The sequence below is a fragment of the Mustela erminea genome, chromosome 6 (genome assembly GCF_009829155.1).
Source record: "Mustela erminea isolate mMusErm1 chromosome 6, mMusErm1.Pri, whole genome shotgun sequence".
NCBI classification, from domain to species: Eukaryota; Metazoa; Chordata; class Mammalia; order Carnivora; family Mustelidae; genus Mustela; species Mustela erminea.
The window spans coordinates 338,964-356,017 of NC_045619.1; the positions used below are offsets into that span (position 1 = coordinate 338,964).

At 49.1% G+C, this 17,054-nt stretch overlaps 1 protein-coding gene across 15 annotated transcripts in view; it reads right to left on the bottom strand.

The window, feature by feature from the left end:
* Positions 1–17,054, bottom strand: part of PPP6R2 (protein phosphatase 6 regulatory subunit 2) — an 84,050-nt gene that overhangs the window by 33,978 nt on the left and 33,018 nt on the right. For 4 of the 15 annotated variants that reach the window (XM_032345785.1, XM_032345784.1, XM_032345782.1 and 1 more), the window contains exons 1-2: positions 7,450–7,736; positions 2,112–2,354 (exon numbers count right to left, since the gene is read on the bottom strand). In XM_032345785.1, the coding sequence (XP_032201676.1) occupies positions 2,112–2,354; positions 7,450–7,640 (434 nt within the window). In that variant the 5' untranslated portion in view covers positions 7,641–7,736. Of the gene's footprint in view, positions 1–2,111; positions 2,355–5,472; positions 5,493–7,449; positions 7,740–16,690; positions 16,770–17,054 lie in introns of those variants that run through there. The other 11 variants (XM_032345787.1, XM_032345789.1, XM_032345790.1 and 8 more) reach the window with 7 other exon arrangements.

A 17,054-nucleotide genomic window follows, 5' to 3' on the forward strand; every position in this document is an offset into this window, starting at 1 on the left:
CGGACGTGTTCACTCTACTTACATCTGGACTTACGTAAGTCCCCCCGGGTACGGTTCCCTCACTGTCTTGTTCGCGTGGCTCCATACCCACCCACTACTCAGTTTCCCCAAACTCTGTGACGATGACCATGAATGTCTCCTGGCTCGCTGATGCCACTCTGGGACCCTTCTGCCCTGATCCAGAACACAGTGCCCGCACCCCAGCTCCCCGTCCTGCTAACCAATGCCCTCTCTGCAGGGAGACCACATAACTTAGCACCGAACAGGACACGTTTGGGGTGAGAGGGTAAAAGGGATGACGGCCATCCTCAGTGATGCTGAGGGGCACTGACCAGGCATGTCCCGTGCCCAGCGGCTTCTATCTGACTTTTCAGACGGCCAGCGTGCCCCCGCACCCACAGGCTCCTCTACAAACAAGCTCCCGCCTCCATCTAGGGCTCTCCTCTGCCAGCAATGACATGGCTCCCTCGTCAGAGGCCATGACTGACTGCCCTAAATGGGTATCCCTAAATCAAGTGTCCCCTGCAACGGGCACTTCTCGTTGCTCTCTCTGGTAAGAGAGAAAGGGCAACAGAGACTTCTGCAAAGGTCCAGAGAGCAGATATTTTAGATAGTCTATGTTGTGACTGTCAACTCTGCTCGTGTCGTCACCAAAGGCTGAGTGTGGCTGCCTTCCAACAAGACTTTCTTTTTTTTCTTTTCTAAGATTTTATTTATTCATTTATCTGACAGAGAGAGAGAGAGAGAGAAAGCGCGCGCGCACACAAGCAGGGGGAGCAGCAGAGGGAGAGGGAAAAGCAGGCTCCCACCAAGCAGGGAGCCTGATGTAGGGCTTGATCCCAGGACCCTGAGATCATGACCTGAGCCGAAGGCAGACGCTTAATGACTGAGCCACCCAGATGTCCTTCAACAAGACTCTCTTCATGGACAATTGAAATGTGGATTTGATATCAATTTCATGTGTAACAAAGTATTACTCCTTTGATTTTTTTTTTCAACCATTTAAAAATTTAAAACTAGGGGCACCCAGGTGGCTCAGTCGTTGGGTGTCTGCCTTCAGCTCAGGCATGTGTTGCAGGGGACACATGATCACAGGGTCCTGGGATCGAGCCCTGCATCGGGCTCCCTGATCAGCAGGGAGCCTGCTAGTCGCTCTCCCACTCCCCCTGCTTGTGCTCCCTCTCTCGCTGTGTCTCTGTCAAATAAAGAAATAAAATCTTTTTAAAAAGTGTAAAACTGGGGCGCCTGGGTGGCTCAGTGGGTTAAGCCGCTGCCTTCGGCTCAGGTCATGGTCTCAGGGTCCTGGGATCGAGTCCCGCATCGGGCTCTCTGCTCAGCAGGGAGCCTGCTTCCTCTTCTCTCTCTCTCTGCCTGCTTGTGATCTCTGTCTGTCAAATAAATAAATAAAATCTTTAAAAAAAGAAATAAAAAAATAAAAAGTGTAAAACTATTCTTAGCTTGCAGGCCACACGAAGACAGGATGTTACCTGTGGGCCAGTCAGCCAACCCTGTTCTAAGACTTCACCAGCGCACAGTGTGTGACGCTCCGCGGGCTCCCGTCTGCCCCCAGCCCTGTGTCACTAGTCCCAGGTACTGCTGCTCTGCCCTGTCCCCTCATTCCTACTCCTCTGTTCTCACCCCCAGTCCTTCACCACACCACCACCTCCTTCCTGCCATGTCCTCACACCCTAGCCAACTGCTGAATGGAACATTTTAGGGAAAACTTTGAGAATGGTCAGTACCACCAATGACATGGCCTCTTTCCTCTGACCCCAACACCCCACGGTGGGCACTTCCCATGGTCAAGAGGTCACGTGCTGCCCATCCCCCGCATCCGCCTCCGACCTGGGGTCAGTCTGCTCTCAGCACGTTTTCACCCAGAACACGCCGACACAGTCACTCCCCAGAGCTCAGGATGAGAAATACACACACAGCGATGCCAAATCTTGACCCTCAGGAAAACAAGCCCCCGGAGAGCGGCCTCCTTCCTTCTCGGAGTCAGCGTTTACGGGGCTCTTCGTCAGAAGCCCTGCTCCGGCCGTGCTCCGGCGCCGCCCGCCACCTCCCCGCAGCCCTGCCCAGCTCCGGCCGGCCACAGCCTCAGTACTTACTTGAAGCGGACCTTCTCCTCCAGGTCCAGCGGCGGGTCCCGTGTGATGAGGCTCACCAGCTCCTCCATGCACTGCTGCCGGCACAGGAAGCCCAGCAGCTTCTGGTTCTGAGCCTTGCACTCCTGCAGGACGTCGTCCTCGTCCATCAGCTCCCGCAGTGTCACATCCTCCTTGTCCAACAGCTTGTCGACGTGGGACGTGGTGTTCAAGTCAAACTTCCAGAACATGGTGCCGGCCACGAAGCTGCAAGCAAAGACGAAGGGGTCACGTCTCTCACGCAGTGTGAATTCACCCTCAGCGAGTCTACGGCCAAGTCCTGCAAGGCCGTCCCGACACCAGCCTGCGCTCGACAGCGCTCTCCCCAGGAACTGCCTCAGCAGGTCTCTCCAGGTCTGGTTCCAGAGCTCGCAAGGACTTCCCAGATCCTCTACGGCGCAGGCCCTGCAGCTTCTCTCGGTGCCCTCCGGCTGACCCACCTTCAGTGCTCTCACCTCCTCCGCGGGTCCCCGAGGCCAACACATCCCCAGTCTCCCCGGTGTCAGCCCTGGGGATGCATCTCCAACCCAAGAAATGTAACAGCTCTACGACCCACCCGGCCTCTCAGGGTCCAACCCCCGCCCAAGGACCACTAGGCACCTCTCCCCAGACGTCTCTGTATTGCACACATTGTCTGTAGATCATGTCTGACATCTTAAGAAGCCTCTTTGTCCAGGGACAAACCGTCCCTCCCAGAACGAGCCAATCATCAAAGACGGCAAAGGGCCGAGCCAGAGCGCTACTATGATCTGCAAACTAATCTGTCCAGAGCAACGACTCTTCTCTGGGCCCACACATCCCAGGAAACCGTCCTCCTCTCCCTTTATCATCCCAGGGCCAGGGGCCAGGCAACTAGGGACCACCCATATGGCTTAGAGTCCACCAAAACTATTCAAATTAGGTGCCCTAAGCTGCCCATCCTGCCCTGCCTTGTCTTTCCCATGGAAACCCCAATAAAGCTCGTGGGTTAAGTGTTCCCCCACCCCCTCTTCTGCCTCCTGACTCCCCTGGGACTTCCCCATGTGGCCCTGCGTGAGGCCCACACCTCCTGTCTCTAGGACTGTACCTATAACAAACTGTTTTCCTGAGCCTCCCCTTTGTCTACGCTCCTGACCGCACCTGACTGAGCATCTCATAAAAGAACGTGAAACCCAAGCAAGTCAATCTCCTGATAGCTCACTTTGCTGCCTGGCCTTCCGCAACTCTGCCAACCCCTAGCCGGGCCTCCTCTCACCATCCCCATCGTGCCAAATGATCCAGGCTTATCCTGGTGCCACAAGCACCCTACACGCACACCCCCTAGAAGCCGCCTTTTTTTTTTTTTTTTTTTAAAGATTTATTTATTTGACAGACAGAGATCACAAGTAGGCAGAGAGAGAGGAGGGGAAGCAGGCTCCCTGTGGAGCAGAGAGCCCGATGCGGGGCTTGATCCCAGGACCCTGGGATCATGACCAGAGCTGAAGGAAGAGGCTTTAACCCACTGAGCCACCCCGGCGCCCTGGAAGCCACTCTTGACTGCCCCCCGCCCCGCTTCTCCCACACACCACCCTCTCCAGGCTCTTGCTGTCTTTGCCTGGACTACACACAGTTTGTCCTGCTCAGTGAGTATCATAGGACAGGCTCCCAGGGCCTAGGCTGTTTGCCGCAAAGTTTTCACTGTTTGATACAAAATGAAGACTATAAGGCCTATATCCTTAGCAAAGTGAAACCTGTACCTTGAAATTATTGAATCTCTTCAATGTCATGCCATTAACATGAGGCGAGATTTCTCTTCTCCAGTACTTTTATTCAGAAGAGTAAAAGATCCCACACAATGCAGGAGCCCCGACTTGTCTATGTGGGAAGCCCGGCTGCCGGGGAGCCCCTCGGCCAGCCAGCCAGCCCCTGTCCCTGTCGCTTCAGAGCCTCTGGCCTTTGCTGCATCGAAGTCATTTTTTCAAAGCACAGACATCTTCAAGCTCCTCCCATCTGGGCTTCAGAGCTCTGCCGCACTCACCGGGCCCTCCGGCACTTCCTGCTGTCTCCCCAGTCCTACCCTTGCCACAAGGACATTGTTTTCCTCCAACACAGAGTGAGGGCACTTTCCCACCGTCCCCCAGCCGCACAGGGTCGTGTGCTCAGAAGGTCTCGCTTATTCAACCCCACTCGCTTCGCCAAACTGAGCTAACAAACGGCGTGCTGGGGCCGTGCTAGTGCCAGCGCCCGCAACGCAGGGTCGGCGGGGCCCAGACTGGCAGCGCGGGTGACTCCACAGTCTGACCCGACACTCGGTTTCTTTTTGGGTCCTAAGATCTTCCTATTTCTCTTGTGAGGAGTGTGGATGGATATCTGTGGGTGCTAGCAACATACTCTGGGAAAGCAAAAAGAATGACCAGAAGTCATCTCAGGATGACGGCTGTCTTTCCCAAATGCCCAGCAGAACGACTCCCGTGCTCGGGTAACGGACAGCGCAGGCAAACGACAACTAGAGGGAGACGCCCACCTTGCCAAGGCTCTCTTCCGAACTAGAACCTGCAGGACACGGCGACCAGAGGCAGCGTCTGGGTCCTGCTCGCGGCCACAGTGAGCAAGCGGCTGGGCGGACCACAGGATCCTAACTAAACGGACGCGTTTTTCTAGCGGGACCCTAAAAAAGGACTGGATAATCCAAAGGCAGATCAACAAGAAAAAGAAAGAGGAGGAGAAAAGAAACAACAAATGGGAAAAGACGGCAAGAGAGCTGACTACGTCAACCACGCCAACAGGCCAGTGCAGACAGAACGGCCCAGACTGTAAAAAGCAAGAACTAACTACACACTGAGTATAAACTTACATTAAGTATAAAGGTACAGGGGTACTTGGGGGGCTCAGTAAGCTAAGCCTCTGCCTTCGGTTCACGTCATGATCCCAGGGTCCTGGGATCGAGCCCCGCCCCGCGTTCCCTGCTCGGCGGCGAGTCGGCTTCTCTCTCTCCCTCTGCACCTCCTCCTGCTCTTGCATGCTCCCCTCCCAAATAAATTCTTTTTTTTAAAAAAGAAGTCTCTCTCTCCCTCTGCCCCTGCCCTCCTCCCTTTCTCCCCCTCCAATAAATAACTATTGTTTAAGAAAATAATAAATAAATAAAGATAAAGATACAGGTTAAAATTTCTTAAAGGGTCGAACAAGCGGAACAGCAAGCAGCAAGCAAACATCACTCGGCAGACGGGAGGAGCAGCGGCACCAACCCCGGCCTGCTGTCTGCACCGCCTGTGGCATCACGGTTCACTCTGCATTCATGAGACATGCTGGGAGTCCACTCTTCGCCTCCGCTTACAGAGTTTACCTAAAGCTGGTATTACCAGGGTACCTGGGGGGCTCAGCGGGTTAGGCCTCTGCCTTCAGCTCAGGTCATGATCTCAGGGTCCTGGGATCGAGTCCCGCATCGGGCTCTCTGCTCAGCGGGGAGCCTGCTTCCTCCTCTCTCTCCGCCTGCCTCTCTGCCTGCTTGTGATCTCTGTCAAATAAAAATCTTAAAAAAAAAAAAAAAACAAAAAAAAAACACACTGGTATTACCTCTTCCTAAAACATTCAGCAGAGTTCAGCAGGAAAGCCAAGGGTCTAAGATTTTCTTTGATGACATTTCAACTTATGAATTCCATTTCCTTAATAGGTATTTTCTATTTCTACTTGTTTTCACACTGATAATTTGCACTGCTGAATGAATCTGACCATTTTACCAAAACCGACTAAATTATCGGCATAAAGTTATTCATATCATCATGTCATTCTTCTAATGTCAAGCAGGATCTGTAGTGACACTGCTCTTTCACTCTTACATACTAGTAATATCTGCCCTGTCTTTTTTCTTCATCAGTGCAAATAAAGGTTTATCAATTTTTTTTAAGATTTTATTTATTTGACACAGATCACAAGTAGGCAGAGAGGCAGGCAGAGAGAGGGGGAAGCAGGCTCCCCGCTGAGCAGAGAGCCCGATGAGGGGCTGGATCCCAGGACTCTGGAATCATGACCCAAGCTAAAGGCAGACGCTTAACCCACTGAGCTACCCAGGCGCCTCAAAGTTTTATCAATTTTACTGATCTTTTTGAGGAACAAACTTTTAGCTTTATTTTTTTTCTCTGTTATTTGTGCATATTCTGTTTCAGTGAGTTCCTCTTCTGTCTTTGTAATTTCCTTCCTACTGCACTTTGGGTTTTATTTGCTCTTCTTTCTCTAGCTTAAGTTATTAGATCACTGGTTTTTAGACCTTTCCACTTTTCTAGTGTGAACATCAAAGCTACAAATTTGCCTCCAAGCACTGCTCTGCTTGTACCCCATAGCTTTCATGTTTCCATTTTCACCGAATCCAAGTATAACATTTTCCACTTATTTTGAGATTTTTAAAAAAGATTTTATTTGGAGGGGAAGAGAATGAGCGTCGGGGAGGGGCAGAGAGAGAGGGAGAGCGGCAGACGCCCCAGTGAGCAGGGAGCCCGATGCGGGGCTCAATTCCAGGACCTGGAGACCGTGACATGAGCCAAAGGCAGACACTTAACTGACTGAGCCACCCAGATGTCCCTATTTGGGGATTTTCTAAACATCTTTTTTTTTTTTTTTTTAAAGATACAGCTTTTTTTTTTTGGACAGAGATCACAAGTAGGCAGAGAGGCAGGCAGAGAAAGAGGGGGAAGCAGGCTCGCTGCCGAGCAGATCCCAGGACCCTGGGTCATGACCTGAGCCGAAGGCAGAGGCTTTAACCCACTGAGCCACCCAGGCGCCCCCCAATTGGTTTTATTAAATGATTCATGAATCAGGCAGCTTCCCATCTACCAGACAGAGGGGAACTCCCACCTCGTTTTTGTTCATATATAATTTCTGTTGTGATCAGATAACAGGCTTATATTATTTCACTCCTTTCAAATGTACTGATATTTGTTTTATGGCCTAGCATAGGGGTCAACGAACTTTTTCTGTAAAAAGCTATAAAGACAGAAATAGACCAGATTTTTTAGCAGCATTCTATTTTCAGCTTTGTAGGCCACATAGGGTTTCTGTTGCACATTCTTTTTTTCTTTTTCTTAACAACCCTTTAAAAACAAGAAAACCCTTCTTCTGTAAGCTGTACAGCAATAAGGAGTGAGCTAGATACCCGCCCAGTCTGCTGGCGATGACCTTGCCGATGACAAGGTCCGTCCTGGTGAATATGGCTGTGCGCCGGAGAAGTTTTCCTTCTGTTGCTGTTAGGTGGGTCAGTTAACTCAAGCTGGTGGACAAGTTTCCAAGTCTCCTGCGCACTCGCGATCCGTCTACTCGCTGTGACACCCTGAGAGGAGGCTGTGACCCTCACCTCTTAACTGCTGAGTTATGTATCTCTCCTTTGGGTTCTGCAAGTGTTTGCTTCACGTATTCTGAATTTCCTTTATTATGTGGTTGTATATTCAGAATTGTATGTCTTCGCAGTGTAGTGCCTCTTTGTCTTGAAACATCCCTCATCGTATCTGGCAATATACCCCGTCTCACATCTGCTCTGTCGGACATGAACACGGCACACTCTTCCGGTTCGGGTCACTATATCCTTTAACATCCTTCTACTGTCAACCTATTAGTGTCTTTATTTATTTTTTTTTTTTAAGATTTTATTTGTCAGAGAGCAAGCCCGAGCAGGGGAGCTGCAGGCAGAGCAGGCAGAGGGAGGAGCAGGCTCCCCGCCAGACTCAATGCCGGAACCCCAGGATCATGACCTGAGCCAAATGCAGACACTTAACCCACTGAGCAACCCAGTGCTCCAAATCCTAGCAGATTTCTAAAATGTACATGGAAATTTAAGAAAATTTAAAAACAAAAAACAAACCTCGAATAGGCAAAACGATTCTAAAAAGGAAGAACAAAGCCAAGTACCGGCGCCGCCCGGTGTCGAGACTCACAGCGACGCGACATTAATCAGGGCAGAAAGCTCAGAAACAGACCGACATGGGTGTGGCCAACGGACTTTCAGTAAATGTGCCAGAGCAACTCCGTGAGGAAGGTACTGGAAACTGCACATCTACAGATAAAATGAAACTCAACCCCTACCTCACACCACACACAAACACGGCCTTAGCCATAAAAACTAAAACTAAAATTTCTGGATGAAAACCTGAGGAAAGAAAATCTTTACAGACTTGGGACAGAGAACACATAAGAAAACATAAACTGGGGGCTGGGGCTCCATCAGTGAAGGATTCAACTCTCGATCTCAGCGCAGGTCCTGATCTCAGGGTCATGAGTTCAAGCCTTGTGCTGGGCTCCTTACTGGCTGTGGAACCTACTTAAAAGAAAAATTGTTAAAAAAAAAACCTGGGGCGCCTGGGGGGCTCAGTGGGTTTAAGCCGCTGCCTTCGGCTCAGGTCATGATCTCAGGGTCCTGGGATCGAGTCCCGCATCAGGCTCCTTGCTTAGTGGGGAGCCTGCTTCTCCTTCTGCGAGCCACTCCCCCTGTTTATACCCATATGTGCTCTCTCTGACAAATAAATACATAAATCCTTAAAAAAAAAAGAAGAAGAAGAACTTTTACAATATAGTAAGATAAAGTACCCAATTTAAGAAATGGGCAAAAAAAAGGGGGGGGAAATATTTGTATAGACACTTTATCCAAGATGCACGAATACCCAATAAGCACATGAAAAGATGATAAACACTCTTATCAAGGAAATGCAACTCAGAACCACCACGAAGTACTACTACACACCACTAGGACGGCCAAAATTAAAAAGCTATCACTGCTGTGCGCTGATGAGGTACTGAACTAAATCCCCCCAGACTGCCCACAGGACCATAAAACAGCTACTTTGGGAAACAGTCTGCCGGTGTCTTATGAAGCTAAGCTCACACCTGCCATGTGATCCAGCAGTCCCAAACCCAGGCACTCCCCAGCAAAACAGAAACCCTATGTCCAAAGACCTCTTATAAATGAATGTTCAGAGCCACCTCCCTCACAACAGCTAACGCTGGAAAGGGCCCAACGTCCATCAAAAGGCGAACGCAGGGACGCCCGGCGGGCTCAGTCAGCAGAGCGCGACTCCTGACACCGCGGTTTCGAGTTGGAGCCCACACTGCGTGCAGAGATGACGTTAAAAGTGAAATACAGAAGGGCACCTGGGTGGCTCAGTCGATCAAACGTCCAGCCCCTGATTTCAGCTCAGGTCATGATCCCGGGGTCATGAGACAGACCTGCATGTCAGACACCAAGCCGGGTGTGGAACCTACTTGGGACCCTCCTCTCTCCCTCTCTGTCCACCCCCCCAACCTCATGCAACCTCTCTCCCCCCAAAATAAATAAATACATGAAAAGGGAACAAGCAGAAACACGAGCTACGGCGCACCGCCGCCACAGAGCGCGCCCCCACGAAGAGGAACGAGCGGAACACGGCGGCGTCGCATCAGCGCGGCGGCGAAGACAGGGACGCCGGACGCGCCGCTGAATGACCGTCGTCTGAGCTTCTACACGAGGCAAATGAGCCTGTGGTGACAAAGAGACCAGGGAGGCTACGGCCAAGGGCTGCAGGAGGGAGTGACCCCAAATGAAATGAGGAAGTTCTGGTGCAACGCAGAGGCCGATGGTGGTAAATCTGTCAGACGTCACAGAGTCACAGACGTAAGATGGACTTACTCACTTACACCTCACTCACTTCTTTAAAAAGACTTATTTGTTCATTTGAGAGAGAGGGCGTGAGCAGGAGAGGCAGAGGGACAGGGAGAGAGAGAAACCCAAGCAGGCTGCACACTCCGCACAGGGCCCGATGTGGGCTCCGTCCCAGGACCCCGAGATCGTGGTCTGACCCCAAACCAAGACGTGGACACTTCACAGACTAAAGCCACCCAGTCGCCCCCTCAGTAACACCTTTAAATATGATAAACAACAGAGAGAGGTAAAGAAATCAGCAAAACAAATAATTAAGGCTAAAAGGTTGCTGATAAGATGGCTCCGAAGTCGACAGCAGGACTCAGAAAGAATTCGTAAGCCAGAGAGGCCTGCCGCAAAATAATCTGTAATCTTAAGTCTGTGCGATTTCAACGACAGAAACAGCCTGACCCTCTTTTCTTCCTTCAGCCGCCGTTTGCAGCCCGGGGTCTTCTCCCACACCTCACCAGCCTCCGGGGCGGCCCCGCACCCCCACCTCCCGACTCCCATTCCATATCCCTCTTCTGCCTTCAACATTACTGCTATTGAGAACCTTTAAGTTCTCCGTTAACACAATAGGGCACTCTAATAGATCTTAAAATCACTAATCAAAAAAAAAATGTTTTAAGTGGGCTGCACACTCAGCACACAGCCCAATGCAGGGCTTGAATTCAAGACCCTGACATCAAGACCTGAGCTGAGATTACGAACTGGGTGCGTAAGCGACGGAGCCACCTAGGCGGCTCTCAGAACCCCGTGGAGCGCCACCAGCACTTTACCCCCCTTCACCATCAACCGGACACAGGAGCAGCGCTCCCTTCAGCACAGCTACGGAACTTTCTAGGGTCACACCCGGTAGACACCTCTTCGCCTGCTGATACGACAAAAGGAGAAGGGAGGGCATGAAAACATAGTTCTCTTATTTGAAGGAAAGCAGAGATATCATTAAGCTTAAAAAGTCAAAAGGAGGGGCGCCTGGGTGGCTCAGTGGGTTAAGGCCTCTGCCTTCGGCTCAAGTCATGATCCCAGGGTCCTGGGATCGAGCCCCACATCGGGCTCTCTGCTCTGCAGGGAGTCTGCTTCCTTCTCTCTCTCTCTCCTCTGCCTGCTTCTCTGCCTACTTGTGATCTCTCTCTGTCAAATAAATAAAATCTTAAAAAAAAAAAAAAAAGTCAGAAGGAGAAATACCCATGACAAAGGGTCTTAACTTCAGGGACGTCACCATAAAAACATAAGCAGAATATGTAACTTTCTTAAGATTTTATTCATTCATTTATTTATTTATTTGACAGAGAGAGAGTGAGTGTGCGCACAAGTAGGCAGAACGGCAGGGAAAGGGAGAAGCAGGCTCCCCACTGAGCAGAGAGACAGATGCGGGGCTGGATCCCAGACCCCAGGATCATGACCTGAGCTGAAAGCAGCTGCTTAACCAACTGAGCCACCCAGTCGCCCCAGAATATGTAACGTTTAACCAGCAGTAAAACTAGAACAAAAACAACTATCCTGGGGCGCCTGGATGGCTCACTGTGTTAAAGCCTCTGCCTTCAGCTCAGGTTGTGATCTCAGGGTCCTGGGATCAAGCCCTGCATCGGGCTCTCTGCTCAGGGGGAAGCCTGCTTCCTCCTCTCTCTCTGCCTGCCTCTCTGCCTGCTTGTGATCTCTGTCTGTCAAATATATAAATAAAATCTTTAAAAAACCAAAACAGCTATCCATTGGAAAAGAGAAATGCACAAAAATAAAGAAAACCATTAGTAAATGGAAAATGCGTCATAAAACAGGAGAAATTGGAACATAATATTAATTTCAATAGCTGTATATAAGATAAACTAGTTAATGAAAAGAGTTTCTTGTATTGGATTTAAAAAAAAAAAATCCAAAAAAATTTTCCCTACAAAGGAAACATTTTACTTTTTAAAGATTTATTTGTTTATTTCAGAGAAGGACAGAGAGAGTGGACGCAGGGTGGGGAGGGTGCAGGGGAGGAGGAGAGAGAAACTAAGCAGAACTCCACACCGGGTGGGGGGCCGAACACGGGGCTTGGTCTCAGGACCTTGAGATCATGACCTGAGCTAAAACCAAGAGTCAGAGGCTTAACCAACTGAGCCACCCAGGCGTGCCCACCTTTCTTTATTTTTTAAAGTGTGTCCTTTGGGGGCATTTGGGTGGCACAGTCAAGCCTCCAACTCTTGGTTTCAGTTCAGGTCACGATCCGGGGTCCCAGGACTGAGATATGTGTCAGGCTCCCTGCTCAGTGGGGAGTCTACTTCTCCCTCTCCCTCTGCCCTTCACTCTCTAATAAATAAATCAAATTTTTTTTTTAAAGATAAATAAATAGGGGCGCCTGGGTGGCTCAGTGGGTGAAGCCTCTGCCTTCGGCTCGGGTCATGGTCCCAGGGTCCTGGGATCGAGCCCCACATCGGGCTCTCTGCTCGGTGAGGAACCTGCTTCCCCCTCTCTCTGCCTGCCTCTGCCTGCTTGTGATCTCTGTCTCTCTCTGTCAAATAAATAAATAAAATCTTGAAAAAAAAAGACAAATCGATCTTTTTTTAAAAAAAAGGAATAAATAAAAAAACTGGAAAATATGCACAAGGTGAACATTAACCAAAAGAAAACTGAGCTAATTCCTTCCATCGGACAAACCGAAACTTCGGACAGAGGCGCAAGGAGTGACAAACAGGTAAAAGGGACACGGAACCACGCGTCTGTCACCACCACAAACGCGCACACACATGCTCTTCTTCAACCTCCGTAACTTCAGGGCAGCACCTGACAGAAGTCCCTAAATGAAAGACGGTTTGGCCTTGGGCAGTTACTCGAAAGAAGTAACACCCTGAGTTCAAACAAAACTCTGCACGTTACTGCTCCCAGCAGCTGTGTCTGGAAGGGTCCGGTCCAGAGAGCCCCGCACGAACACGTAGCCACACCGCGGCCCCCCCACGTCAGGGACTGACATTCAGCAACAGAAAGAGCAAGAGCCTGCCGATCCACGCAACAACTTGGAGGCGTCTCTAGGGGAAAAAACTGGTCCCAAAAGGCTACTTGCTGTGCGATTCCATCTACATCTAACACTTGGAACTGACAAAAATGTAGAAAGGGAGGGCATAGTAGCGGCTGCGGTGGTTAAGGGTGGGGATGCGGCCCGGGGCAAGCAGTGCGCTAGAGGGAAGTGACTGTGGTTTTTGTAAAAGGGAACATGAGACCCCGTGCAGCTGTGGAATCAGCCATGACAGAATTTACACGGGCGACAAACTGCACAGAATTACACACACAAACACAACTGAGGACGCGTGAACAGGATCAGTGGGCTACTTCAGTGTCAGAGCTTGGTTGGGATATTCTGCTGTAATTCTGACTAGAGGAAGTGAAGAGGCACCTGGGTGTCGCAGTGGGTCAGGCCTCTGCCTTCCGACCTGGGACCTGGGATCGAGCCCCGCGTCGGGCTCTCTGCTCGGCAGGAAGCCTGCTTCCCCTCCGCTCTCTGCCTGCCTTTCTGCCGCTTGTGATCTCTCTCTGTCAAATAAAGAAATAAAATCCTTAAAAACAAACAAACAAACAAACTAGAGGAAGTGTAGAAGATACTGCTATTTTTTTTTTTAAAGATTTTATTTATTTATTTGACAGAGATCACAAGTAGGCAGAGAGGCAGGCAGAGAGAGAGGAGGAAGCAGGCTCCCTGCTGAGCAGAGAGTCCGATGCGGGACTCGATCCCAGGACCCTGAGATCATGACCTGAGCTGAAGGCAGCGGCTTAACCCACTGAGCCACCCAGGCGCCCCTACTGCTATTATTTCTTAAAGTTGAAATGTTTAAAATGTGAATACTATTAATAAGGCCAAGCTATTAAACAGATAAAAAAATTCCACACCCAAAGAACAGACAATACAAATTCATTCTTAGCACATGAGACATTTACAAACATGAGCCACACGTTAAATCAACAGAGGAAAGCTTAATATACTCCAAAGACTACTATCTCACAGACTGTGTTCTCCCAACACAATGAAGTATAGAAATTAATAGCTAAGAGACAGGTTTTTTTTAAATCCTGTATGTCAAATAAGCTGATTCTAAATTTCACACAGAAATGCAAGAGATCCAGGATAGACATAAGATCTTGAAAAGAAACAAAGTTGGAAGACACGCACTCCCCCGATTTCAGAACCAACCACAAATCTACAGTAATCAGAGCAGTGTGGTGCTGGCACGGGGACAGACCCACAGACCCACAGAGCAGAAGAGAGTTCAGAAATTGGCCCTCACATGTACAATCAACTAATGTTTGACAAGGGCACCAACGCCCTTCAATGGGGGTAAGACTGGTCTTTTCATTATACAAACTAGATACTTGCGTGCAAAGTAATAAATGTGGACCCTTACCCATACATTATATACCAAGATCTACTCAAGACGAATCAAAGACCTAAATTTAAGAGTTTAAATAATGAACTCTTAGAAGAAAACGGAGGAAAATCACGACCTTGGATGTGGCAGGACATAAGAGACAACAAAAGAAAACACAGATACGGGGCTTCTGGGTGGCTCAGTCAGTTAAGCATCTGCCTTTGATTCAGGTCATGATCCCAGGGTGCTCCATGGGGCGTCTGCTTCAACCTCTGTCAGCCCCTCCCCCTGCGTGGGCTTGCTCACGTGCTCTCTCTCAAATACACAAATCTTAAAAAAAACACACACAGATAAATTAAACTCCATGCAAAATAAAGCTTCTGTGCTTCAAACACCACCACCAAGGAAGTGTAAAAACGATTCACCCAAGGGGAGAAAGTTATTACAAAAGAAACTATTGCAGGGCGCCTGGGTGGCTCAGTGGGTTAAGCCGCTGCCTTCGGCTCAGGTCATGATCTCAGGGTCCTGGGATCGAGGCCCGCATCGGGCTCTCTGCTCAGCAGGGAGCCTGCTTCCCTCTCTCTCTCTGTGCCTGCCTCTCCGTCTACTTGTGATTTCTCTCTGTCAAATGAATAAATAAAATCTTTAAAAAAAAAAAAAAAAGAAACTATTGCAAATCATACCTGTGATAAAGGACTTACATCTGGAATATACAAAGAATTCTTACAACTCAGTAATAAAAAGACAAATTTTAAAATGAGCTAAGGATCTGACGTGAGCACAGAAAGAGACATTTCTCCAAAGAAACTACCCAAACAGCCAACAGTACATGAAAGATCCACAGCGTCATTGACCACCATCACCCAAAGCTAACATGAGATACAGCCTCACACCCACAGGGATGGCTAACATCCAAAAGACGGATTACAACAAGTGTTGATGAGCGTGTGACGAAACTGGAGCCCTCATATGTTGCTGGTGGAAATGCAAAATGAAAAAGAGTCTGTTAAGTCCCCAAATGCTGAAGCACAGAGTCCCCACAGGACGCAGCAATTCCACTCCAAGGCATGTACCCAGGAGAGATGAAAACACGCACCCACATAGAAGCCTGCACACCAATGTTAACCACGCATTATTCACAATAACCGGAAAGTGGAAGCAGCCCAAACGTCCAATGAAGGGAAGAATGGATTCTTAAAAACACGGTACATCCACATAATGGAATATTACTCGGTACCTAAAAGGAATTAAGTACTGAAAGATGGATGAATCTGGAAAACACGCTAGGTGAAGAAGTCAGTCACAGAAGACCACACAGTCTATAAGGCCATCTCTATCAAAAGTTAAGAACAGGCCAATCTGGGGCACCTGGGTGGCTCAGTTGGTTAAGCACCTGCTTTCGGCTCAGGCCGTGGTCCTGGAGTCCCGGTATCGAGTCCCGCATCAGGCTCCCTGCTTGGCAGGGAGTCTGTTTCTCCCTCTGACCTCTCCCCTCTCATGCGCGCTCTCTCTCTCATTCTCTCTCTAATCAATAAAAAAAATCTTAAAAAAAAAAAAAAAGGAACAATCTATAGAGACAAAATGCGTATCTGTGGTTGCCTAGGCAGGGGGATTGGTCAAATTTCTACCTCATCACTGTTCCTAGGTGGCTGGGGTTTATGCTCATTTTTGCTTTTCATGTTTTCTTGTTTTTTTAACTTATTTTGGGAAATCTCACACATGCCGACCGCAGTGAGAAGTGTGTACGAACCCTCCCACGTCCTTCCCTCAGCCTCAACACTGACCGGTTCAAGCCCATTCTCTTCCCTGCACTGTCCTACCCAGACCCCTTGAAGTACCCCAGACATCACCCATTTCACTGCCCAGCCTAGTGCAATATCAATCCAGTATTGTTAACTTTGCCATTAAGTTTGTCCTGGTGTCCCGGAGGTCCCCTTCATGAGAAGTTGGTTTTTGTTTTGTTTTGTTTAGTTTTAAAGATTTTTCCTGTTTATTTATTTGACAGACAGAGGTCACAAGTAGGCAGAGAGGCAGCAGAGAGAGAGGAGGAAGCAGGTTCCCCGCTGAGCAGAGAGCCCGATGCGGGGCTCGATCCCAGGACCCTGAGATCATGACCTGAGCCGAAGGCAGAGGCCCATCCCACTGAGCCCCCCAGGCGCCCCGGTTTGTTTTTTCCATACAAGAGACACAGGCAGTGTCTCACTGGCAGCACCACGCACAGATGCACTGAGGTGCCCAGGGCACACTCAAGCGCCGATCAGAGGCGCTACTGGTGTTGCCCTGCGCGAGGCTGGGGTTGCGTGTGCCAGCCCACCATCACACACCCCATACAGAAGAAATCATGTTCAACAAATAGAACCAAAACTAAACCCAAATCCTATTACCCACTTACTCGTAACTTATAATTTGAAACAATACAGTTTAATGCTCACTTATTTACCCTGAAATTATAAATCAGAACGTTCAGAAGAGTAAGACATTCAAGGGCTTCTGAGAGCCCACCCCATTTACAGAATCAAGTGTACCATCTACTCATAAATCAAGCCCAAGAGACCTGTCTGTAAAAGCTGGCCCACTTCAACACTTACACGACACAGGGCTTTTCTAGGCCAGCAGATTTTCTTCTTTTAATAGAGAAAACCAACAGAGGGCTGCCAACTTTTTAATCTGGCCAAACAACGAGGAGGGAGGGGAGAGAGAGAGAAGACATTAGGAGGAAAGGATGAACTGTATCATCCACAATTACCTGAATTTCAAGAAACAATGACTTCTTAAATATTAAGAAAAGGAAAACCATAGTCCCTGGATTAAGGGTAACATTTCACTCTGAAAAAACAATAGTTTTAAGAAAAACTCACCTCACCACACTTATTTTGCTCATGCCGCCAATATAAAGGACTAATGCCAGAGAACATCTACCTACATTTCCACTAACACTTGAAATAAGACCAT